At 33.2% G+C, this 25,037-nt stretch overlaps 2 protein-coding genes across 3 annotated transcripts in view; one reads left to right on the forward strand and one right to left on the reverse strand.

Moving 5' to 3' along the window:
- Nucleotides 1–9,282: 9,282 nt before the first annotated feature.
- LOC130633153 (uncharacterized) lies at nucleotides 9,283–20,106 on the reverse strand. 2 transcript variants are annotated; one of them, XM_057444532.1, is made up of 4 exons: nucleotides 19,257–20,106; nucleotides 16,853–17,045; nucleotides 10,296–10,399; nucleotides 9,283–10,095 (listed from the first exon to the last, which is right to left on the reverse strand). In XM_057444532.1, the coding sequence occupies exons 2-4, from the start codon at nucleotides 16,968–16,970 to the stop codon at nucleotides 9,838–9,840; spliced, it is 480 nt and encodes a 159-aa protein (XP_057300515.1). In that variant the 5' UTR covers nucleotides 16,971–17,045; nucleotides 19,257–20,106; the 3' UTR covers nucleotides 9,283–9,837. The 2 variants fall into 2 exon arrangements, with proteins under 2 accessions (XP_057300515.1, XP_057300514.1); XM_057444531.1 differs by lacking the exon at nucleotides 19,257–20,106 and adding an exon at nucleotides 17,143–17,305.
- The window catches only part of LOC130633180 (uncharacterized), a 63,754-nt gene continuing 56,123 nt past the window's right edge, over nucleotides 17,407–25,037 (forward strand). Inside the window, exons 1-2 of the mRNA XM_057444533.1 lie at nucleotides 17,407–17,825; nucleotides 19,213–19,380. Of these exons, the coding sequence (XP_057300516.1) occupies nucleotides 17,717–17,825; nucleotides 19,213–19,380 (277 nt within the window). The 5' untranslated portion in view covers nucleotides 17,407–17,716. The remainder of the gene's footprint in view (nucleotides 17,826–19,212; nucleotides 19,381–25,037) is intronic.

Here is a 25,037-nt window from a genome sequence, read left to right on the forward strand (position 1 = left end):
GAGCTTGTAGGTTGAGCGAGTTGATTTTGCTCTCCCTGCATAAATACGATAATCTATATAATAATACGCCAATTCCGTGTGTCTGTCTGTCACTTTTGCAAAGACGATATTTTTTACCACTCGATTGCGCAAGTTTTGCGAGTTTTTTGTTTTGTTTACATTTGTCTTGCAACCGTTAGAGACCACGTGATAGAAAATAAGCAATATGATTCGCTCAAGTACGCACTTTCGAAGGGGATGGCATTCGAATCGAAAGTTCCCTTGGCGTAAAACAAACAAACATAAAAATTTCTCGGCAAAGTTCTCGACAAAAAGGCGAACTAAAGAAGCGGATAACAAATGTCTCATTCTGACGATCATAACAAAGTGCAGACATTAAAATCAAGAAAAATCAAAGTGGAGAATAGAGTGGATTATAAAAACATAATTTGGAACAGGGCTACCATCGACACATATAACAACAACAAAAGAATGGTCCCTTTCTCTTGAAGAAAGTGCAAAAAGTAAATTGTTTCAAACACGAATATATGAAGAAGTGGAAGTAGAGGTAGAAAAATGACCTTGGAAGCCACAATAAATTACTTCGGAAGTGAAGAGTGGAGCTAAAAGTAGTAAAGTAAAGTTGGAAGTACAAAAAGAATTCTAGAGTTTTAAGTGAATTAGAATTAAGAAAAAGTAAGAACTTTTATATTTTTCGACGTTCCGTTTTTATATGTAGCACACTTAAAATTGTCAACAAGAATTGCATTCTCAAAAAAAATCCATTGCAGTTTCAAATTCTTCAAGTTTTATATTTTGCCACGTTTTTTTAAAAAAGCTAGCTTTTGTTTACACTTTGTTGCATAATTAATGTATCCCCTGGTGCGTAACTAATGTAATTAAATGTCCTGAAATTTATAATGCCACATAAACCTGTTAGCTGGCTACCAAACAAATGCGCCAGCAAAATAAAGAGTTTTGGTTTATTGAACTAACTGCAAATGTCATAATTTTTACACTGCTATTGTTTTTCATTATATGTATTTAACTAAGCATAAATAGCTAGCTATAGAGGTAGATAGCTAAGTCTCCCCAGCGTAAGTATATTTAAGTGGGTGTCTTTTAGGTACTGTTTTGTTAGCTAGCTAATATTAGCTTTAAGGCTCCATCTCCCATAGCTAGCTCTAATCTATGAGTTTTGTTGCTATTCCTCTTTTTTAGGTATTTATAGACCTTAGTAGTCAAACTTCTCTTCTTTTTTGAACACAAATTATGATGTAACAAGCTAGCTACAAAATCTTTCTTGAATTTTTAGGATGCTATGACAAATTTATGCACATAGAGAATATTTTTTTCACATTTTCTGTAAACTTTACAAGGGGACCACAATATGACAATTGGAACGAATTTTATAGAATTTAAAGTGTGTGCGTTAATTTGTGTGTGCGTTGTTTTGTTTCCTCATCCTGTTAAACTTTTGTCAGCCTACATAATATAAAAATGTCAGGTTTTTTTCAGAGTTTTTGACATTTGATTGGAAATTTATATACGTGGATTTATGACTTTGTGTTATAAAAAATTTGAGAGGATGGTATGGTTGTCAGTTGATATTGTTCGTGTTGTAAAATGTTTTTTTTTTTTAATTTATAAGTAAACTTTTGTGGAAATAGACCACATGCAATATATACAGTAGAGTCTCCATAACTCGAACCTCTATTACTCGAACGTCTCCTTAAGTCGAACGAACTCGTTGGCACCGTGAAAGTTTCCTAATAAACTCTTATAAAAAAACCTCTACCACTCGAACCTCCATAACTCGAATATTCCCTTAAGTCGAACAGATTATTTTGTCCCTTGAAGGTTTTTGACTCCATAACTCGAATTTTGTGGCATTTTGAAAAAAATTGATAAGTTTTCCTGATCATTTAACCCCTTATCATTTTCATATTTTAATGTTTACGTGTGTTGTGGGCCTTATATTGTTCGAATGCATGATTCGAATGTTTTGTTTGTGTTTCGAACGACAACGTTTTCTCAACCAATTTTCAAAAACAGAATTTCATAGCAATCTGACAATGGCGTCTGTGGCAGGGTCAAAAAGAAGTAGAGCCGATAACAAGTCCTGTAAAATAAAATACAGTGCCCTCAAAGAGCTTGAAAAAGGAACTGCTCCAAAGCGTTTTCTCGAAATTTGGAGAAGAAATGTTGGCTTCCCTAAAGGACTTAAATAAAAACATCAAACGAGATTATGATGATACTTGTAAACAATCAATTATAACTGATTTTTTTCAAAAATTTGAGCAAAAAGCAACTAAAACGCTCTGTTTTTGTATTTCATCAACCCAGAACCCCCAATAAGTAAGACTACGTACTTAAAGGTACTGTCCGATTAAAAATCAACTAAAATTTTGACAAAAAATTCTTATTTGGAACTAATTTCTATAAAATAATTAAATAATTATTTGTTTTCTTTCCTAACACCAACTGAACAATATCTAATTCTTGTTTACAAAAAAAGCATGCGGTCTCTCGCTTCGATTGTTTATATGGATGGCGGATGATAGGCACTAAAGCGAGGCTGAAATAATATGTCGCGTGTGACGTATTTACCTGGAGCGCGCCGAACTGACCAAAATAGATAAAACGTGGGCCAGGGCTGATATTTTATTATATGTTTAAAAATTTTGGTAATTTTACACCCTGAATTGTGAAAGACCGCTTTTTATGAATTATTCATATGGAATTAAAAAATCGAAGGCGAGAGATGTGTCTAGACCTTAAGGTAAACACACACTGTGCTAATTCTGTACGAACCTAAGTAAGAAGCTTTTGCTAATAAAACTTGAAGTTCAATATGACTTTAGCCTTAGGGTTGCATAGTTGTTTCAGCTACTCTAAAGACAACCAATCAATAATTAAAAATTAGTTTCCTCTTCACTAGATGTCCCGCCACAGAGAGATTAGACTCAGATCGCACATTCAGTAAGGTTGAGAGGCAGAATAATGTCGTGGTGCGCTGTTGTGAATTGCACTAACAACAGTCGAAAAAAACAGGATAAAATTTTTTTTTCGCTGCTCAAGGATCCAAAAAAAAATCTTCCGTATAAGGAAAAACCAAAAGTCAGAGAAATATCTGAACGGAGGAAAGAAAAGGATGTTAAGGAGGTGAGTGGGGGCTGGTAACTAGGTGGTCTTTCGAAACTCTCTGTCATGGAGTGCCACCAAAGATGTTCACAGCGTACTCTTCAATAAAACCACCGCTCGGAATTCTTCGTGTTTCGTAATACATTTTTTATCTGAAAAATATTACAATATTACTCAATCACACTCGCATCTAAGAATTACTCATGAAGGAGTAGAAACTTTTATACCATGTAATTGAAAATATTTAATAGAGTCCAGTCTTTTTCAGGAGAGGCGTGCGATCGCACGCGCACGCCTTGGCACACGCCTAAATCGTTTCAGGCGTGTGATTAATCGCACGCCTGAAAAATAAATATTGAGTTTTCAAAATCAACCTATAAAATCCATTTTGAAGCGTGCGATGGCAGCCCTCGAAATAATTTTTGGACAGTCGTCAGACAAAACGTCCGATAGATTTCCGTATTGGTCGGACACTTTTAGATCTCAGAAATTATTGAATAGTCCTGGTCCTTTTAATCCACGAGCAAGCCTATTCATAGCCAACCTGACCATCCTAGCTAATTCACCGACTCCTGACTTAGTTAAAAGAACTACGTAGACATAAATCTCTTTTGCCTGGCCCCTTCGTCGTTGGTAACCAGGTCTTACACAAGAAATCCAGCCATGCGGTTCTTAACTAATGCGGAGGTGAACGCCGACGGAGCACGGATGAAGCAAGTCTGCAAAACTGCACTTACAGGCGGAATAGACATTTTATCATGGATTTAATTGTAGATAATTTCTTCATTTGACAAAATAATTGGAAACCATAGCAGGTCCGAATTTAATGGATTTTTTCTTTATGTCTGTAAAACCGAAACCCACGGGCGGTATAAATTTTTTTCTGTAAAAATTTTGCTAAAGTGTAGCTGAACTTTTTGAATGAATTTTGAAGTTTTATTTAAGCCACGTGGATAAAGATTTTTTTTAATTTGAAAACAAAGCATATTTTTGCCTATTTGCTTGTGAAAAATAAACAATAAATATAAAAATGACAGTATAGTCATGCATACTATTTCGGACATGTAGAAAAGGAAGTTAAGATTGAGAGAGTCGCTATACCAGTAGACGCTCGATCATCGTGTTTGGGGTTCACGATTTAAAACGTCCCCCACTTTTCTACCGCAAAATGAATGCGCAACAAAAATAACCTCGGAGCCCGTATCGCAGGCGTAACATTCTTTGCACGCGCGTTTTACATCGCACGCGTTACTTGATTTACACGTGCGAATCATCGCACACCTACTCAAATATTCCTGAAAAAGACTGAGAGTCTGTCTCGTGACAGCAAAAACATTCTACACTTCAGAGGGCATCCTTTCACATTTAGGAGTAGGAGCAACAAGGTTTCCAATATTATGTTCGTCTACGTCTTGAAAAGTCGGAACTAGCTCATCATTCGCTGTTCTTTCCGGCTCGAATTGAAATCCTAGAACCTGCGAATTATTTCATTCATTGCTATCTTCATGAAAAACTTTTTTAAACAAAGGAAAAAAATTATAAATAAACATTTAGTCGTTCGATGCGCAAGTCGGGGGGGTCGCCTAATAAGAAGCCAGGTAACTACGTCACAAGCAAAAATGTACTGAATAATGAATTGACCCAGTCTTTTTGCCGCGTTCGAAAGTTCGTGAAGATGATAGGCTAGTGCAGCAAGATCAAAACAAACAAACGATGGTGCTAAGTATTGGATAAATCTTTGTTGCTTAAGAGTGCAATCTTCGTTATTTTTGATACTTAATAAAACAAAAGAAAAGATATTGTTTTTTAATCGGACAGTACCTTTAATATACTGTTTTTGTTCATCTGGTAGGCAGATAAGGGAAAAATTTTGAAAAAACTTGAAAACCTCTACTACTCGAACGTCTCCTTAACTCGAACGGTTTCCTTTTCCCCCTGGCCGTTCGAGTTATGGAGACTCTTCTGTATACTGAAAGAACGAATCTTTGTAGAATCAGACTTCACTGTAAGCTGTTGTAAAGCTGATGTCTTTATCGGTAAAAATAACAGCCATATTTTACTAATTAAGAAAAAATAAAACGAGTTTGAAAGTTAAAAAGTATTTATTTGTTAAGCTTTTCGTACACAAAGTACATCTTCAGACTATATAAACAACTTGGTCCTTATATTTCGTATTATAAACTTTTGTTTGGGAGAACTAACTGTTTTGATGTAATTTTTGCTGGAAGAAAATTCCATGGTTTACCGTTTTTGTTTTTCTTGAAAAATTGTACAAAATTTTGTAGGGATAAATGTTTGCTGATGATAAAAAAATACTTAATGTTCTTACTGAAACTGTTTTTGTTGTTTATACTTTGTAATTTAAACCCAAGGACTGTATGCATTCAATTGACTGATTTATTTGAATTTTGATGTGTTTCATAACCTTTTTGTGGAAGATTATTGGGTAATGGCAATATATACGACATGCTGAATAAACTTATTTTTGTTGATTTAATATGCGTTTCTTAAAAACCAATCTGTTTTACACTTTGTGTAAACTTTTGTTTATGAACCGTATACAACGTTTGTTGATTCATGTTTATTTTTTGCTTCTTGATTTTTAGGCATTTAGGTTTAAAATTGTTGGTAAAGGGCAGTACGGATCATCATATTAAAGAAGAAAATTTTTGTGTTCTTAGCTGGTTGATTTTTTGCATTTTGCGTAAATTTTTGCGGGAGGGGGGATTATATACAACTGAAATGATTGATTTTTCTAGACTTAAATTTGATGTTTTCCAAACTATGGCTTTTTCATATCATTGTATAAGCTTTTAAGGGAAAGACAATATTTAAAATGTGTAAAAGGACTTATTTTTGTTGATTTCTGCTAACTCTTGGAGGCCTCCTTTTTGACATTTCAGAATAAAGTAATGAGGGTTTTCAACATAATCACTTATAAGTTGTCCATATTTGAAATGCGTTATTTTACCTTTGTTATTATCCATGTGGTGACTTTGGGTGTGTTCTTACTGTCGGTTTTAAAGGTGTTGTGAGTGTTATGTTGTGAGTGTTGTTGTTGTAACTTTTTATCAACTAGATTTTGCACTTGGCAAGCTGTTCCTTTTTATTTTGTGTAAGATTTGGTGAGGATTTAATGCGATTTGACATTTGACATTTGGTGTAAGATTTTCAGAACATTTTTTTGTATATGCACTGCTGACGTTAGCAAAACATCTAAAGCAACCTATTTTTTCATTGGTCTTTCGCCTAAGTGGATTTTTCCACGGGCCTTATCGACTAGTGTCTTATAATAAAACAGAGACTGTGTGTGTCTGTCCTTAACAGGCAAAGTGGATGTGTTTATTTTCCTTTGATGTTGCCGAGAAATGCATGTCTAATATGTTTAATTTTCTGACGTTGCAGCGCGACGTCAATAACACTACTTTAACCTTAATATCCTATTTCAATTAATGAAGCCATTCCACTGCACCTAAAACTTTGAGACCAAATAACTTGAAAACGAGTTGGTGACGTCAATGATTTTTCACAGGGTAGGTTACTAGGGATCACCTAGGACCAAGTCTTTTTTAAAAAATCTTTTGTCTTTTTGCATGTCCTTGCTGACATCAGCAAAATGTTTTAACCCTTATATTTCATTAGCCGCTGATCAGAATCCCATGATCGTATACATCTTCTTGATCAGCAGTTTAGGCTCTACACAATAAAGGCAACGTGAAATCAAGGTTAATTAATTTATTTTTCTCGATTGATGTCAGCAAAATTCAAGCGATGTTTCTTTTGTCCGTTGTGTTTCTGCCGCAGTGGATTTTTTTATGGGCCTTTCATGGACTAGTCCTATATTATAATACGCTTGTGTGAGTGACTATGTGTGTCCACGACACGCACAGTACGAGTAACTTTCTTTCGACGTGGTGTTACGCAAAAAAACGCAAATCAGGGGGTTTAATTTGTTAAAACTAATTTTTAATTTATTTTTAAATGTTTCTCTTTGTTTTTGTTTTGTTTTAAAAGCCCCGTTGGTCGCTATAGATAGAATAATTTATTTTACCCCCGGTTTACCATATGCGCGCCGTATCTCCGGGAAACAAGTTGTTTATCAACTGAAAAAAGAAAATCGAAGCAAAGAAGGTTGTCTCTTTGTAAAATTAATCCTTAAAAAAGTTATTCCAAACAATGTTTACTCCTCATGAGGAGATTAAAGCTTATTTGTTTCTTCTATATTTTTCATTTTTTTGTTCTGGGACCGAAGTAGCTTTCTTTTTTAAAAAAGCTATCGAATTCGAATGATAATTACAAGCTCGTGAGCTTGTATTAAAACGCAAATGTGTCCTACAAGAATAGAAATTTTTGCCTCTCTGAGCACCGACACGGGAGTCGTCGTGTATTCGAATCTCATCGTGGTAACTATTTTTACTTTTTTTTTCTTTTTTAAAAAGATAAAATAACTGCGTAGTATGTAAAAAATATTATTGCGTATCTGAATAGTAGAATATGTCGTGTCTAACTTCGTAACAAAAATCACAATTTTATAGACAGCTTTTTGTAAACTTTATTCGCGAGGTTGTTTACGTATACCATACGTCTTGTTCAATTCTAAAATGTCAAACAAAACCGTATTTGTAGAGCGGCTTTTGTTGTCGCGTGAGTATAAATAGTTTGTGTTGTTGTTATAAATATTTGGTCTAAAGAAGAGAAACGTGCGATGATAAAACGTCAAAACGAGAATTGATTAGAAATAAATCAGACAATTTAGCTAGCTATATATTTTCAAAAGCCGTTTACACTTTCAAAGCTGAACTTTCCTTTAATTATGAAGTGAAATATGTTTTGTGTTTGCGCCTGAACATATTCTATTTTGTAAGATTATACTCTGGGTCAGTTAAGAATATCTTAAGAATATATCCAACCTCGATTGTTTGTTCTAAATATAAAAAGAATTTGCCAATAGCTGTAGCATTATTGAGGCATTATATATTTTTAGGCCACAAAGTATTTGTCAATAAAGTTAAGAAATTTTTTTGTAAGAATATACTCTAAACAATATGTCAGAATATCCTAAGAATATGTCTAAGCTTGATTGTTTGTTTTAATATAAAAATGTGTATAATGCACAAATTTAATTATAAAATTACTTTGCGTATATATCTCACAAACTGAACCTTCTTCTATCCAAAGCAATGGTCCGTTACATGTAGCAGAATTTGCCATTAGATATAACAACTTATAGCAAGCTTTATTTTATTAATATAGCCCTGCTAAAAATATACTAAGATGAATAAGAACAGTATTTGTGAAGAGATATTAAAATATTAACTTTCGCGTGTCAAATAAAAAGCAAAATATTTGACAAAAACTTTTTGCGTTTGCCGATTTTCAAAATAAATCTCCCGGAAAAATTTCGCGAATTCAAAATAAGGTTCATATTCGCGTGAAAAAACTTTCGCGAATGGGTAAAATCCAAGAAAAAAATTTATTCGTTAAATCACATCTGGGGTATTTACCGTAATCAAAAATGTATAAAATATAAAATATTATCTCCCTCTTCCCATTCTGAGTCAGTATCGTCGTCACTTTCTTGTATCTTGCTTTCACATAACACTTCAAATTTCTCAACTATCATTGCGCGAAAATCAACCTTTTCGGTCCTCTGAAAACATACGATAATCCACAAAAAGAGGAAGTTATTCAAGGTTTTTGGAAAACTATAACTCAATTTTTAAGTGTATAATCGGATGCACGATAAGAGAAAGTATCGGGACTTCCTATGACATGCTAAAACACAAAGTTTTTGTATATGTTCATGGCGACCGAATATATTAAGTTTTCAAGAAATAGAGCGTCACAAAGTTTGAGTTATCAGTATTAGCAACAGCGATAAGAGGATGTTTTCATATGACTAGCACGCGCAGAACCTTCGTGTCCTATGATTTTCTTTATGAACATGTTTATTACTCCTTGAAAAAAAAAGTTTGATCAAATGTTTTTTAGATGATGCCATTTTTCCATTTTTTAAAATACAGCACAAATTGCTTTTCGTAAAATTCTATACCTTCTAAAATCGTAATGCTTGAATATAATTTTCATGGAACTTATACAAGGATTAGTAATATTCGGATTGGGTATGAGCAAATAAAAAATTTTATTAAAAACTTGCATTTTAAACACAAAATACATTATTAGCACTTAAAATATAATACATGGAAGTAAATATTAGTACTTAAATTTAAAACAATACAGAAATACATATTAGTAGCTAAAATGAAGTACAATGTAAATAAATATATATTAGTAATTAAATATAATACAATATGGAAATAAATATTAGTAGCTAAAATGAAGTACAATGTAAATAAATATATATTAGTAATTAAATATAATACAATATGGAAATAAATATTAGTAGCTAAAATACAATACAATGTAAATAAATATAAGTAGTTAAAATATAGTACAATATGATTGTCCTATCAAATTATTTTCTAACATTTAAGTGCACTGAAATCAAGTGTATTTGTAAGAAGTGTATGCCAGTTTCAGAGTTCACAAAATACCTTTGACATTTAAAATATAACAACCTTTAAAAATATATATAAAAAATCATACCTAAAAAAGCATCATAATAAAACATCAATGTTCAGATGATTTTACAATGCACTTGTATTTTTCCGGTAGACCTTTTGGTGGTGCACGACTTGAAAATTCACTATTTCGTCAAGGTAGCATTCTGAACTTTCCTCGAGATGATACACGTTCTTTATGAACGTCATCCAATTTTTCCACCATTTTATTAAATCTTTTTGTCCGCCATTTTAATTTCCTGACAATAAAAACCTTATTGTCCCCCTCTATCAATTCGTCTTCAGAAGACATGACGTCAGGAATCATGCAATCCTGCCAAAAAGATTTATTGCTTTTGGTCATTTCATCCTCTGTCAAGTTTTTAAAAGTTTTATTACGTCTTTGCGCTTTCTAAAAAATGAACAGAGTACCATGAGTATACGAGTAAGGTAAATAAAGTGTATATACATAACCAGGCTGCGAAATCATGCCTTAACAGAACCCTGTATTAAGGAGCTTAAACAATTGGAGCCTGTAGTGTATAAATTTGCTGAAACAAACAAACAAATGTGCATTTATGAACTTGCAAGCTAGCAACAACAAACACTCACATGCTCTTTTCGTGATTTAGCAGCTGCAGATACGGCATAATCTGTATTTTTCTCCTTTTGTGCCTTAACTTCTTTTTTGCTTCGAAAGTATATTTGGATGGCATCTAAAAAAGATTTAAATCAACACACTTTCTACACATCACATATTTTAGTAAGCTTCAAATCTATGTATAGAATACGATATTCTGTACTTTCCACATTACCATATATAGATTTGGTATCTATGAGTGTTGTTGATCCCATGCATAACCTTTTTTAGGTAGGTATTACCAGTGTTTGTTTAAATTACTACAATAAAGCTAATATATATATATACACTGAATTTGTTTGTTGTGACTTTAATAAGCAAATTAATTCACACAAATTATGTAAAGTGGGTATGTCATTTATTTTTTTAGGGACGGCAAAGAAAATGTTACGAATATGGAAGGAATATGAATTTTTAAATGAAGAAGAATTTCAGATCCTTCAAAATCGTGTTGATGCGATAAAAACTTCATCTGACATTGGGAAGCTGCCAGCAAAATTGGAGGCTGATATGTTCACTGCTGACGAGTTTAAAAATTGGACTATTTTATTTTCTTTGTATGCACTCAAAGGAATAATACCAAAAGAACACTTAAATTGTTGGAGAAATTTTGTTATTGCATGTCAATATCTATGTGTTAGAGCTTTAACGGAGGATGACATGAAAATTGCTGACAACTACCTTATACGTTTTTGTAAATCGTTTCAGCAGCTTTATGGTGAACACAAGGTTACACCCAATATGCATTTGCATGGTCATATATTGGCATGTCTCTTGGACTATGGACCTATATATTAATCTGGTTATATATGTTTTTTAAATTCTACACTGATAATATTCTACCAACATATGCTGTCATTTATATCTTAATGTGTTATAAATTTTTGAGTTTAGCTGTTTTATATTATCTGCATTTTATAATATCTTTAATATTTTAAAGTAACCATAAGCATATTTTCGGAAACCTGAGGTCAGTCTTTTTGCTTTCATATTTCTGAGGTGAATAAGAAGGTATGTCAATAATATTTATAAAAGAATCAATTGTATAACAAAAATATTCCATATATATATATGTGTTTAATTTGAGCGTTGTACCATAAAAAAGTAATAATCACTACAATTTACGACGTTTCGGCCGTTCGATAAAAATAAACATGTCCTAATCAATGACTTTTTTTCATGTAATCCACTGTTTGAGCTATTCTTCTAAGAACTGGAATCATACAGAATATGCATTAACAAAGTATATTATTATTTTAATGTAGATACAATGGGATTCTTGGAAGCATACCTACTAATAAACAAAATGTAGAATTTTAAATGATGAACAGATTTATTCGAGATAATCATGTATTTAACAACCGACATGATGTTGGTGATGAATTTCAACCAACCGGGCGTGCAAATTTTATTCCAGTGCAGCGCATTAGATCATAGTTCGTTCAAATACAAACAAGGCTACATGGAAAAGACGTTTATGTTGTTTCGTGTAGAAGAAAAGCTATTGGGATTTAATAATATACCCATTTTTTATAAAATCATTTTACTTAAAAAAAGCCTTCAAAAGTTCTTAACTTTTTCAATTTAAAGCTTCAAACTGTTCTTTAATTGTTCTTATTTTTTTCTCTTATTTTGGACCTCTGAAGCCATATGTTTTTTATTATATTTTGCACATAGTTATTATCTTCTTTAAAGGGTTGCCAAGATTTAAAATGACACAAATTTCTAAATTCCCCTGCTTTTAACCTGTCTAGTTTATGAAGATTAGTCCAGCCTACATGAATAATATAACTAAATAATATAACTAAATAATATAACTAAATGCAAATACAAAACAAATATGAAAAACAGTGTTATCATTTTCATATAAGGAGAATTATTTCGATTCTCTTTTAAAATTTTTTTAATTTTTTCAGTATTTTATAAGTTAGCAGTTAAAAGTATACTGTTGTGGGACGTCATTTCAAGACATGTAATGTGGAGCTATCAATCAATCATGCAGAAATAATGGCAAAATCGATTAAGTCGGAATATCATTTAATGACACTGGAGGCACTTTTCATTCGGGAAATAAAGCCTAAAATAAACACAAAGGACGAGTTTAAAAGCCATGAATTAGTAATAAAATTTTAATTATGACTTATCCCTCATAGGAGTTTTAATCATTTAATACCTTTTAACTTGTGTATAGTGTATGTAGGTAGATGTTGATATGTGATGTAAATACTTTTTATTTAGCAGTTTTACTGTTTATATACTTTTACTTATAGCCTGATGATGAAGTAATACTTCGAAATATATTGCAAAAATAAACATATTACATTGTTGTCTTGCATACTATGTAAATCTCTTAAGCTTGTTTCTTAAACTTGAGCAGACTTTCACAAAGCCCGTGAAAGTTTCTGCCCCTAAAGTACAATTTGGTATGATGCATTAGAAGCTGTACGTTGTAGAAATTTTGCAATAACCTTTTTTGTGTGACTTAACGATTTTTTCTAATGTCTGGTTTACCATTTTTCCTGGTGTACTTCTGGCTTGGCAAAGCAAGTTTATAGTTTCAGCAGATTTAGATTTTTACATAACCGTTGTTAGCCCCTTTCGATTTTGTGAGACCTTTTGCATTTTTGTTGTTTGTTGTTGGACCTGCTTATATTTTTAAACGTTTGGTTTCGGCGGATATAAATATAATGGAAATTGTGAGGAACCTCAATACCAAGGCTTCTTTTCTGTTTTCTGTTTCATTTTTTTATTGCTGCACATGGTTATTTATTTGGACCTTTTGTTTTAGCGGTAATAGATATAGAATAATGCAAATTGTAGCTTCAAATTACTGTGTTCTATGTTTTTATTTGGCACTGATCATATGGACTCGATGAGAGATTCGGTGGATTCTTCCCCGGGACTTTGGCTAGTAAGGTATTATTAAAATTCATAGCTTTCTCAGAGACACTAAATCCCACACTAGGCACTAGATTAAATTCTATTTTTTTTAATAAATTCATTAATTTAGGAAAATATTTGAAAAAGTTTAGCAAACATATTTGAAGGATTTATTCTTGTGCATCTGGTTTCAAACAAATATGTTGCTATGGAATTTTACGAAGGAATAAAGTCTTTAATCCTATCGTAAATTGCAAACATTGAAAAAGTTGAGCTAACTAATAGCGTAATGTAAACAAAATACCAAGCCAAAATGCATGAAGATAGCTGTTATAAGCACGTCTGCAGTAGGTTTTTTACCTAAGCATATTAACATATTGCTAAGCATATTAAAAACCTTGTTTTAGCTAGCTTCTAGCTAGCTACAAACACTTGCTAAAAGACAGGGCTGCTCTTTTAATATTTCAGCAGTCTACTATTCTTTCTTAATGTACAACGCGGCACCATGATTGAGTCAGTTATATTTTAATAAATCTAACAAAGTAACGCTTTGCAAGCTTTATAAAGTTTTGTTTACAAAACTGATTGATCACGGCTTCATGCACCATTGTTATAAACCTGAAAAAGTGCTGACTAAGGAAAAAAATCATCATAATTATACAAAAATGTAAAAGTCAAGCATATTTCAAAATCCAGTCAACAATACCAGGGTATTTTTCGACGTCATATTTCATATCAACAAGTCAAAAAACCCTGGGGACGAGGGTGCTACAAGCTCATCATAAAAGTCGTGGCCCCGTATAAACACATTGGTTATATTCGAAGATTTACGGAATAAAAAGCAGGAGATATGGCACGAAGATCATGTATTCGGTAAACGCTTCCCCCAAATCCGAAAATAAGAAATGATGAATACTTGTAAATGTGACTTATCATATGGATAGAGTTTTCTCGCACTGAGATTGGCTAATCTCCCTGAAATGTAGGCTATATTTTTATTTTCTACCGAGAGAAACGAGTACCATTTTTACTTATTATTCAATTCTACAGTGCAAAAAGCTGATTGAATTTTGTAGAGTCGTGACATAATCAAGCTTTGTTGTGGAAGAGAAGATACTGTAAATAAATTTTTCAGCTGTTGGACCTCGTAATTCGTGATTGAAATTAAACTATCTTCTGGCAAGTATATCAAGCTACAGTAATTTATGCTCGGTTTATATGACGAACAATTCTCGCACTTGTTCTCAAAAAACATCGTCATATTTTTATTGGTTTTTCACTTCTTGTATATTTTACTCGCTTAAAGCCTCGTGAAATATGTAAATTAGAACAAAGAAAACTCAAAAAATATATTTTCTTAGCATTGTGCGATAACTAATACATATAGTTTTTGTTTCTGATTTCTTATTCATCTGATCAATCACAGTTATTATCTTCAATATAATGTCCCCTTTTTTGACTTGTGTAAGTATAAAGCAATAATTTTCGCCATACAAGATTTAGTTATTATTTCCTTGTGGAAAATTTATATCATTTCAATACTTTTCACAAAACTAGTTATTCCATAAGGAAAGAGGTTTTTATGTTAGCATTTTAAGCTTGGTTGGTGATGTGACATGAAAAGGAAAGACAGTTTTATCCTCTTCTGTTTTGTGCAATTCTTACAATATTTTGTTAAATACATACCTTATCAGGGAAAAAAAGTCGGGAAAAAGATAATAAATTTATTCCCCGCAAAAATTTCCTCTGATTATTTTATCCCCGACTAGTACTTTCACCCGACTTTTTTATACCCGATTAAGAATTTACCCCGACATTTTCCTTTTATCCTAAATTTTGTTCGCATTGTTACCACCTTAATAAATATATACTTTACGATCTACACTGAATTACTGAAAGAAAGTCAGAAAGAGGATGACATTGACACAGATGATGACTTTACAATTAGTGCAAAAAACGACATAATTGTTTTGGACTAGATTTTTGTGCTTATCTCGTAGATGTTTTTGTATGAAAATCATACATAAATAAATAAAAAGTTGATTCAATTTTCGTTGTAAAGTTATCTACAGGATTATCAAAAATATCAAAAATTAGTCGGGGAAGGGTGACTTATTTGAAGAATTAGTCAAGAAATGTGACTTAATTTTTCCCCTTATTTTTCAAAAGTAACTTAGATTTTCCCCGACGAAATTTTAACCCGACGAAATTTTCCCCCGACTTATTTTCCCCAATAAGGTGTATTAATTTCATGTCCAAAAGTTAATTCCCATGATTATTACGTTGATCAGCAAATAAGCTACGTTTAAGATATTTGCGTTTATTATCTACCCAGCTGGAATGTAAGACTTTCGTTTTTGTTGTTTATCGCTAATATATTTATCTGATTGATTACTACTGCTGAACTCGTCTTGAAATGGGAGAATTACATCCTCCTCAGTGGCCTGTTCCTAATAGTGTGTTGTTGTTGTTGTTTTTGTTGCTGTTGAAATCAAATAAATCATAAACACAATTTTTTTTAAAAAAACAAAGTTATAAAGCCATCTAGATGTTAAGGGCTACGAAACGGTTCAATTAAGATCTCCGTCATAAGCTCTCCATCCTTGCACATTCTTAACATGTTGTGTTATAATTAGACCACTTGACATGTGAAGTAGAAGAAATTATACGCACTTTATAACTGCATAGACAGCCTGTTTATCAATAATTACTTTTTTATGATGAAATTTTCCACTTTTTAAAAAAAGGAACACTTTCTTTTAGTACTCATTCCGGTGGTAAATTAGCTACGATCTGTAAAATTTATTACATTTTGTAATTTAAAACTATTTTTTCACAAGGAAACAAAAGCAACGGGAGCAGCGTCATTTAGTTACTAGCTTTAAAAAGACAATAAATACTTCTAAAAAGACTTGGTTGTAACTTCAACTAGGGTTATGTGCAATAACATTGCATAAAGAATATAGTTAGCTAGCTAGTTCAAAAAAGTTTAATGTTTATTTTATTAGTAAGCTAATACCGTTGATTTAATTATTTTTTCTCTAAATCTTAAAACCTTTCTTGGAAGAGTTTTCGTAAACAACTTAAATTGATAAACAATTCTTAAAACAGAGTTCTCTATATCAAGAATGCTAACTTTTGATCGAGTAGAGTTAGTGTTGACATTGTAACTATTTGTTTTAAAAGCATATGACAGTAACAATGGCGGATCTGTCAATCAAATAACTTCCTAGAAAGGTCTAAGTATAAGAAACCATGGGTTTACAACGATCAACTATACATTTCCAGCAGCAGCAAGAAAAGGGTAACTTTTAAATGTCTATCATCTGCAGAAGGTAAGTGATAGGAAAATTGATTACAGTATAAGATAAATTAGTTTTTGAATTCAATAACATTGCCAATGTACCATCTCCCTCTCCCTTTTATTGTTTTGAAGGTAGTAAGGAGAAAGTTCGGCTGCTACGCTTATGGTTCAAAAGTGATTCTCACAAACTACTTAGCTATTTTTTAAAGACAAGCATATCTGAATTATACGGAGCATGAATAAATTTTTTTTTAGAATTCAACAAAATGCATGTTACGGAGAGAAAATCATAATTATAAAACGACGTACGAGCTTTTTCCTCATATAAAAATGCTAATAAGCTACCTGCGTTTGTCGTTAGTATTTTTGTTACATGTAGCGTAGTGAGTTTTTGCGTTTCCCAGTTCTCACAACTTTGGATCAAATTCTCATCACTGTCTGGAGATATGGTAGGACTGGACATGCATTTTGTTTCTATTATTGTGAACGTAAGATGGCAAAATACGAACAGACAGTCTTCTTCTCTGCTTTTAAAAATCTAAAAAAAAAGATTTAATAACAATTATGCGCTTAGTACACGCATCTTGCAAGATATCGCAACAACGTTATAATCTCTGATGGATGAAACTATGTACTTTTGTAAGAGCTTTTATCATCTGTATAATAATACGCCAGTTCCGTGTGTCTGTAACAGGCAAAGTGGATGTGTTATTTTTCCTAAAGGAACAGCCGCGGTAACATGTCACTTGCTAAACTTTGATTTTTGTTCTGTCTTTTGTGTGCTTTTTCAAATTGATCTAAAATTCTTGTTTTAAAAAAGTCACGGTTAATTTATTTTATTGTTCTCATATAAAAATGTTTGTATAATGATGTAAACTTTATTACACAAAAGTCACGGGTAATTAATTTTTATTAATCCCTTAAGCACGTGTCTATTGTTATATGAAAAACATATTGGTTTTATTTATTCCCGCTTGAATGGAATTAACAACAAAACGTTTTGACGAAAAGGACAATGAATTTTATGGTTGATTTCGCTCACTATTTCGCTGTTTTCTTATTTGGTATCTATAGTGGATTTTTCCACGGGACTAAATACTAGTATAGAAATAACAAGATATGCTACCAAGTATATCATTTTACTTACGATTATAGCTCGTTAGTTTATACAGCTCGCAAAAGTAATGTCACAAAGCTAGTCTTTGATAGATGCAACTATATTTTGTAGAATCGAGCATTCTCGCTATGAAGATTGGCTGTGCAAAAATGTCGCTGGTTATCACGCTTTTGTTCGAATATGTATTTGCTTTACGAAATAGTAAGTTTGGTTTTATACGTAATATCAAGGAGAGAAAAGACGTAAACTTATAAAATAATGACAACCTTTTCTAAACTTTACCTTTATTTTACCGCAAAGAAATTAAAATAAAATCTATAAAACAGCTGAGCTCCTCTATATGGTATATTGAAAACACTATTTATGCATTTATGTAAACAACACTAAAGTATTATTTTAAATTATCAAGATGTTTTTTTGATTGTCAATAAAGTTAAGTTCAATTCAATTTTTTGTAGGTGTAATGTTTAATTTATTGTTCTTAGTTTATAATGGTTTGTAACTAACGTTTTAATGTCACTGTAAAAGTCCCTAAAATTTTAGGCACTCCAGTAAAAGCAAAACAATTAGCCAACCTTTTTGCGCATAAGCAAAAACATGAAATATAGCCAATGTTTTAGATTTTTCTGATTTTTGTCAGATAACCTCTGTTCGTTCTTCTACAATCATGTCCAAAAATTAATGGAAAAACTGCTTTTGAGGCTTTTTTCAGAGTTTTCCCCTCTACCCCTTACGGTCAGTTTTGATTTTGTGTTGATTTGTGCCCCAAAATACTGCCGGCGACTCTGAAAAAGACCTCCAACCAACACTGAAGAGTGGGGGGAGGGGGAGAGTGGTTTTTCCAAAACTATTATGAACATGATTGTCTCTAAAATTTGAGACGTTTTTTTAAGTGGCTTATTTTATAAAACCTTTTGTAATGCGTTTGTGTTGGCTGAATTAAGGACAAGTACTACTGTGTCATTCCTTGTACTGTGCATGCAGAGCTGGTTGGTTTTCTTGTTCCATAAACTAGGTTCCAGGCTTCCTATTGTCTGTTTGTTTCTTATTGTTTGTCGTATGTGGCAAGAGCTTATATATGCTTATATATTATGTATACATGACTAAAATTTTTCTTTATATAACATAGACACTTCGTAATATAAAAGAAATGGAGAACACAGACGTTCTACACACGTTCCGCACACGTTTCACTCAAGTTCCATTGTCAAGTCAAGTTGTCAAGTCATCAAAGCAAAATTTTGGCTCTAAACAAGGGGAACCCCTTTTCAATTTTTTATGTCATTTACAGACAATCATGTTCATAAATTAATGGAAAAACTTTTGAGGCTTTTTTCAGAGTTTTCCCCTCTATCCCTGCAGTCAGTGTTGATTTTGTGTTGATTTGTGCCCCAGAATATTGCCGGCGACTCCCAACCAACACTGAAGAGTGGGAGGAAGGGAAAAGTGGTTTTTCCAAAACTAATATGAACATGATTGTAGTAAAAATCACCAACATGAGATTGACACATAGCAACATAGTCAGCCAAAGTTTTCTTTTCTAAGTTGAAATACATTCATGCTCTCATTGCACACACTTTTCTTATAGAGAAAATCCTGGAAATAGATTGCACTAAACACAAATATGCATACTTTTCTACACCTGATGTTCTCTCAATGCTGGTATGTTATAACGGTACACAGCATATTGTTGAATGTCCTCCATATCAATTGTATATTCCTGGTTTCCCACACTGCACCAGTGCAGCAAAATACAGTAAGTTTAAGTTTTTTTTCTTTTCTAAATATGAAATTCCTGCTACAGTTTTTTCTTAAGATTTCAAAAAACTTAAAAATTATTCTTGATAAAATTAAGTTAATGTGTAAATTTGAAATTCCAAGCATAATTAAAACGGAATTTTTTACCTGTTACTGATTACAACGTTCAAAGAAATTTTAGTCACAATTTCATGTACAAACCAATACTTAAGGCTAAAAGATGTTTGGAACTAAACCAAACACAATTTTCAGCAATACTGAATAAAATTGAGACACAAGTAGCTATACCAGAGAGGTGATAGCGTGTCCTTAGCAGGGAAGTCGTTAATATGTAACTATTTGCTCAGCAGACTTAATACGGTGTAACCGTCAATAAGTACTCCCCTGAAATAAGTACTCCCCTGAAATAAGTACTCCCCGAGCACTTATTTTCTGGAAATAAATACTGCACCAGTACTTATATACTAGGAAATAACTACTCCCTCTAGGAAATAAGTGCTTCCCTGTTTTCTGACAAGATACTGGGGGAGTATTTATTTCCCTAGAAAAAAGTACTGTGGCTGTCCATTGCTATTTAAATTGCATCGAATCTTCAAGCCATTCGAATGTTTTGTTATGGTAAGATGTGAATTTAAACATTATCGAGAACTATAATTGGAATGGAAAGTATCCAAAAGAGATGACAAACAAAGGACTGAAAAGGAATTTTAGAAAATTGTGTGAGCATTTTTCAATTGTGGATGGTCATTTGACATACAAACATAATCGAAGATGTGTAGTCTTCCGGAGGTGAATGGTTAGAAACACTTCTTAGTCTTACTTGATTGCTTTTCAAAATGGTCGGAAGTCAAACCTGTCGAAGATAAAAGTGCTCCCACTGTCGCTAGATTTTTGTGTGAAGTGATGTGCCGCCACGGCACATCACTTCACACAAAAATACATTGCTTAACTTAACAGGTACTGATCAACAAAAAACTTTAGTCTACCACCCACAATCAAATGGCCTATGCGAGAGACAAAATAGAACACTAAAAGATTCATTAGTAAAAGTTTTGAAAGAGAATCCATCAAAATGGCCTGACGTTATTAAAGGTGCTCTTTTCGCGCACGGTGTGAGGAATCACTTTTCAACTAATTTTTGTTACTGTACAACCGCCAACCCACCCTACGGATTGGTATCAAGTATGACCTAATCAAGGAGTCTATCGAAGCCGATGATCCCTATGATTTCCAAAAATTTAGAGCAGTTTTAGGTTTAAGTTCTAGAATGCCAAAATATCAAAAATACCCAAAAGAAGCAGCGAAAGCCTAAACTAAACCACACAACAATCCTAAATGGAAGTTACAAATTGGTTCAAAGGTACTTCGTCAGAATAATAATAATAATAATAATAATAATAAATATTTAAAGTGGCTAGCCCAGAAAATCACAAAAACCTATAGTTAGTGGATTGTTTCCACTGGGGGCCACTAGAACAAAAAAGAAACAAAAAATGATAAACCTTAGACTGCCTCAGCTCAATCAAACATAGTAACATTTATAATCTGTGAAAATTGAAAAGAAAAAGAATAAAAAACAAAAATTAAAAAGTTAAAAAGTGATCTCCATTAGAATTTGCCAAATACATTCGAGATGGAAGTCTTAAACGAAAGCAGACTTCCATCACAGGTCACTTGGTCTGGAAGATTATTCCACACTTTTGCAGCTCTAAATGGGAAGGCTTTTTTGCCAAATTCCGTGTTGACCAAGGGAAGTGTGAACCTGTTTTTTGAAGCTCCTCTTGTTTGATGATTATGACAGTTTTTTGTCAAAAGGAATTTTGAGCGCATGTAATCAGGAGCAATGTGATTCATGGCTTTGAAAACTAATATGGCATCGTTTTTGATGAGTAAATTATTCATTGAATATTCCCTCTCTTTCCCAAGAAAGGTACGGACACATTTTAATCGTTTTTCTAGTTTTCCCAATCTACCTTGGGTGGCACAAGCCCATGCCGAGGAGCAGTAGTGGAAATATGGCATGACAAGTGCATTAATTAAAAGGTTTTTTGTGTGAGGTGTTAAACAGGATGCAATGGTTCTAATTTTAGAATATTTAATTAGTATTTTTCTATTTATGTCATTAATGTGCTTTTCCCATTGCATTTTTTGATTAAATGTTACCCCAAGATATTTAACTTTTTCGCTCCTCTTCAAAGGAATACCCATATAGTTGATAGTTTTGTTCTCAACTTTTTTTAACTGGCTGTGGTTGCCGAAAAAGATTGTTTCAGTTTTGTCCGTATTAATAGTCATTTTGTTATTATTCAGCCAGAGGTCGACTTGCGAAAGTTCTAACTCGACCTGGGAGACAAGGGTATCCAAGTTTTTATGAGACGAAATAATTATTGTATCATCTGCATATAGATGGTGGTAGTTTGAATTGATGACAGATTTTAAGTCATCAATATACAAAAGAAAGAGCAGGGGCCCCAACACAGATCCCTGCGGCACCCCAAAAGCGTCTTCATGAAGCAGATCTGATCCTGTGTCGTTTACAAGAGTCAGCTGCATTCGGCCCGTTAAGTAGGACTCGAACCAGTCAAAGGCAGCATCTCTGATGCCAAAACACCATAGTTTTTTTAACAAAATTTTATGATCAACAGTGTCAAAAGCTTTTTTAAGGTCAATGAGCACAGCACAAACAAAGTTATGTTGGTCGAGCTCAGTAAGAATAAAATCAGAGACATCGACTACTGCAGTTTCTGTGGAAAAGAGTTTTCGAAATCCGGACTGTCTGTCATTCAGGAAGTTGTGCTCAGAAATAAAATGAGACATTTGCTCATGCACTAACTTTTCAAAAATTTTCATAGGAATTGGCAAAATGGAGATAGGCCGATAATTAGTAGGATCTGTTTTATTGCCACTTTTAAAAATAGGCGAGACCCTTTTAGTCTTCCAACATTTAGGTACATAACCAGTAAATAAAGATTTGTTGAAAAGACTTGATAAATAAATACTTAAAACTGACGAACCTGCTTTTAGCAGTCGTGAACCAATTCCGTCCAAGCCTGTAGCTTTATTAAGTTTTAGTGAACTAATTATTTTTTCGACACTTTTGGTCTCAATACGAGCCCACCGAAAATCGTGTCCGCTAACAGGTGGATTAACATTAGTAGTGTCAGAAGAAAATTTAGAGGCTAGTTTGGCACCAACACTGACAAAAAATGAATTGAATGTGTTGGAAATTTCTTTTGGGTGAGAAGTTTCTGTACCATCGTTTTGGACTACTCGTTTTATCGAGGTAGTATTGCCTGACTTATCAGGAACCAGTTTTTTTAGGGTTTTCCAAAGTTGTTTTGGCCGTTTTTGAAAGTCCTGCAAAACGTCATTATAGTACTCGTTTTTGAGTCGATTTTTGAGACCTATTACCTGGTTCCTTTTTTGTTTGAAAGCTTCCCAGTCTATGATGGATTTTGTTTTTGATGCTTTCCGTTTCAAGAAGTCTCTTTCTTTGATGGCTATTATTAATTCATCAGTGACCCATGCCTCAACACGGCCAGAAAATCTATGTGTTTTGAAAGGGGCATGTTTGTCAGCCACTGTTTTAACATTTTTATTCAGTTTCTCACATGCTTCATCAAGGTCATCATAATTATTAAAATATGACCAGTCTAAATTCCTGAGGTCCTTCAGAAAAGCCTCTTTACTGAAGTTCTTGTAGCTACGAACCTTGCATGTTTTAGGTTCAAATTTTGGCCTTTTGAATTTTCTGATCACATAAACTAAATTGTGATCACTGATGCCTAAATCCATGACACCAGTTTTAGAAATACAAGAACTGTTAGAAAGTATCAAGTCTATAAGAGTGCTACTATTTTCAGTAACACGAGTTGGCTCCGTAATATGTTGTTTTAGGAAAAGAGTGGAGCATAATTCCTTTATTTTGGAGGAAAGAGCATATTTTGAAAGCATGTTACAGTTAAAATCTCCCAAGATAAAAACTTCTTTTTCTTTTGGGAGCTTGTTAAAACACTGTTTAAAATGAGTACACAGGTTTTCGGTACTCTGCAAATCACTACCTCCAGGTGGCCTGTAAACCCCACACACGTAAATAGGTTTAGTTTTTTTCAGGCACACTTTCACCCATAGTGATTCAACATTTTCGAAGTAAAGGTGTTTCAAAAGGTGGCTATCCAAGTTTTCATTAACAAAAATTAGAACACCCCCACCTCGTCTATTCCGATCATTCCTATAACAAACATAGCCATCAATTTTAACGTCATTGTCAGTGATGGTGTCATCAATTTTGGTTTCACAGATGGAGAATACATCAAGTTTTGTTTGATGTAGCAGAAGTTTAACATAGTCTAGTTTGGATGACAGACCATTAATGTTGAGATGGGCCATTTTTAAGCCCTTCCCATTTCTGATTGCCTCAAAATCAAAGTTTTCATCAATAGTAATATTGATGTTGTCCGGAATTTCGTCACCAAATGACTCCTCATTAGCAAAGGGCAAATTACGAGAAAGACAGGGACTGCAAACGAAAAACAGTTTATCTTCAGGAGTCTTCATAAATTGTTGATATTTTTTGTCAGAAATACGCTCACATTTTTTATGAGCCCATAATCCACACTTGTCACAGGAAAGTGCTTTGTGTGTTTTTGCCACAGGTTTTAAGCATGAAGAACAGGGATACTTAACAGGACCTGGGTTGAGGCAGATGTCCCCTGACAAGAGGATTAAAAAATAGAAATACTTGTGCCTGCTTGGCTTAAGTTTTGATAAAGCCATTAATTTTAATTGGAGAGTGAGCTGGCTTTCAGAAACTCTATTGCAGGCATCAAGTGAAGAGATAGAAAAGAAACTCCTATCTAGTCGACTCATTTCGTTGTTGTTGGGTGAGCTACTTTTGAACGAAGGTTTTGTATTGCTCAAAAATACAACGAACACAAAAATCAGTTTTAGCGTAAATGTGGGGTTTCCTACCTGAGTAAAGTTATTTTTAAGTCGTAGAGAGATCATTCTACGGTTATGTGCTCTTCCAAAACTATGTTTGAAGGATCTAAGGCAAGCCCATTTCCTTACGATGTTACACAGAAGGAGCAGCAGGAACCCACAACACAGCAAAGCTACCATATTAGATGATAGATGGATAAAAAACTGACTGGGATAAAAACAATTTATTAACAAAAACAATAATTTAAAAACTTACAAAACAACAGATTAAAAAAATGAAAAGATAAAAATGAAGTAAAAAAGGCAGTACAATATATAATAAATCAAAAAGGACTTAGCTGTCAAAGCAGGAGCTCTTCAAGCTTTAGTCTTCTTTTTTCTTTCTTCGACTTAGCGCGCCAAGACCGGAGCGTTTTAGATACGTCCGACCTCAACGAGAGCTAAGCACGGAATCAAAAAGCGCAGAACAGAAAAGGTGGAAAGTTCACTTACAAATGGATCGGTCCATACACTATACAACCGATCTCGAAAAATGGTTTGGGCGCACTTACCAATTCGAAAGGAGTAACCTTAAAGAGCAAATACAATGTCATGTCATTTTTTTCGAATAAAGACCTCGTTAAAGATCCTGTGTCTCAACCAACCAGAGTCGTTGGAGATCCTGCGTCTCAACCAACCAAAATCGTTGAAGATCCTGCGTCTCAATCAACCGGA

This window comes from Hydractinia symbiolongicarpus, chromosome 1 (genome assembly GCF_029227915.1).
Source record: "Hydractinia symbiolongicarpus strain clone_291-10 chromosome 1, HSymV2.1, whole genome shotgun sequence".
Lineage (NCBI taxonomy): Eukaryota > Metazoa > Cnidaria > Hydrozoa > Anthoathecata > Hydractiniidae > Hydractinia > Hydractinia symbiolongicarpus.

Excerpts from the sequence above, each read along its gene's own strand:
- LOC130633153 (XM_057444531.1), bottom strand. The coding sequence starts at position 17,163 with ATGATAAAAGCTCTTACAAAA. Across the intron at positions 17,046-17,142 it reads TGATAAAAGCTCTTACAAAA|ATTTTTAAAAGCAGAGAAGA; the intron begins GTACATAGTTTC and ends CTTTTTTTTTAG. Across the intron at positions 10,096-10,295 it reads CTAAATCACGAAAAGAGCAT|AAAGCGCAAAGACGTAATAA; the intron begins GTGAGTGTTTGT and ends TTCATTTTTTAG.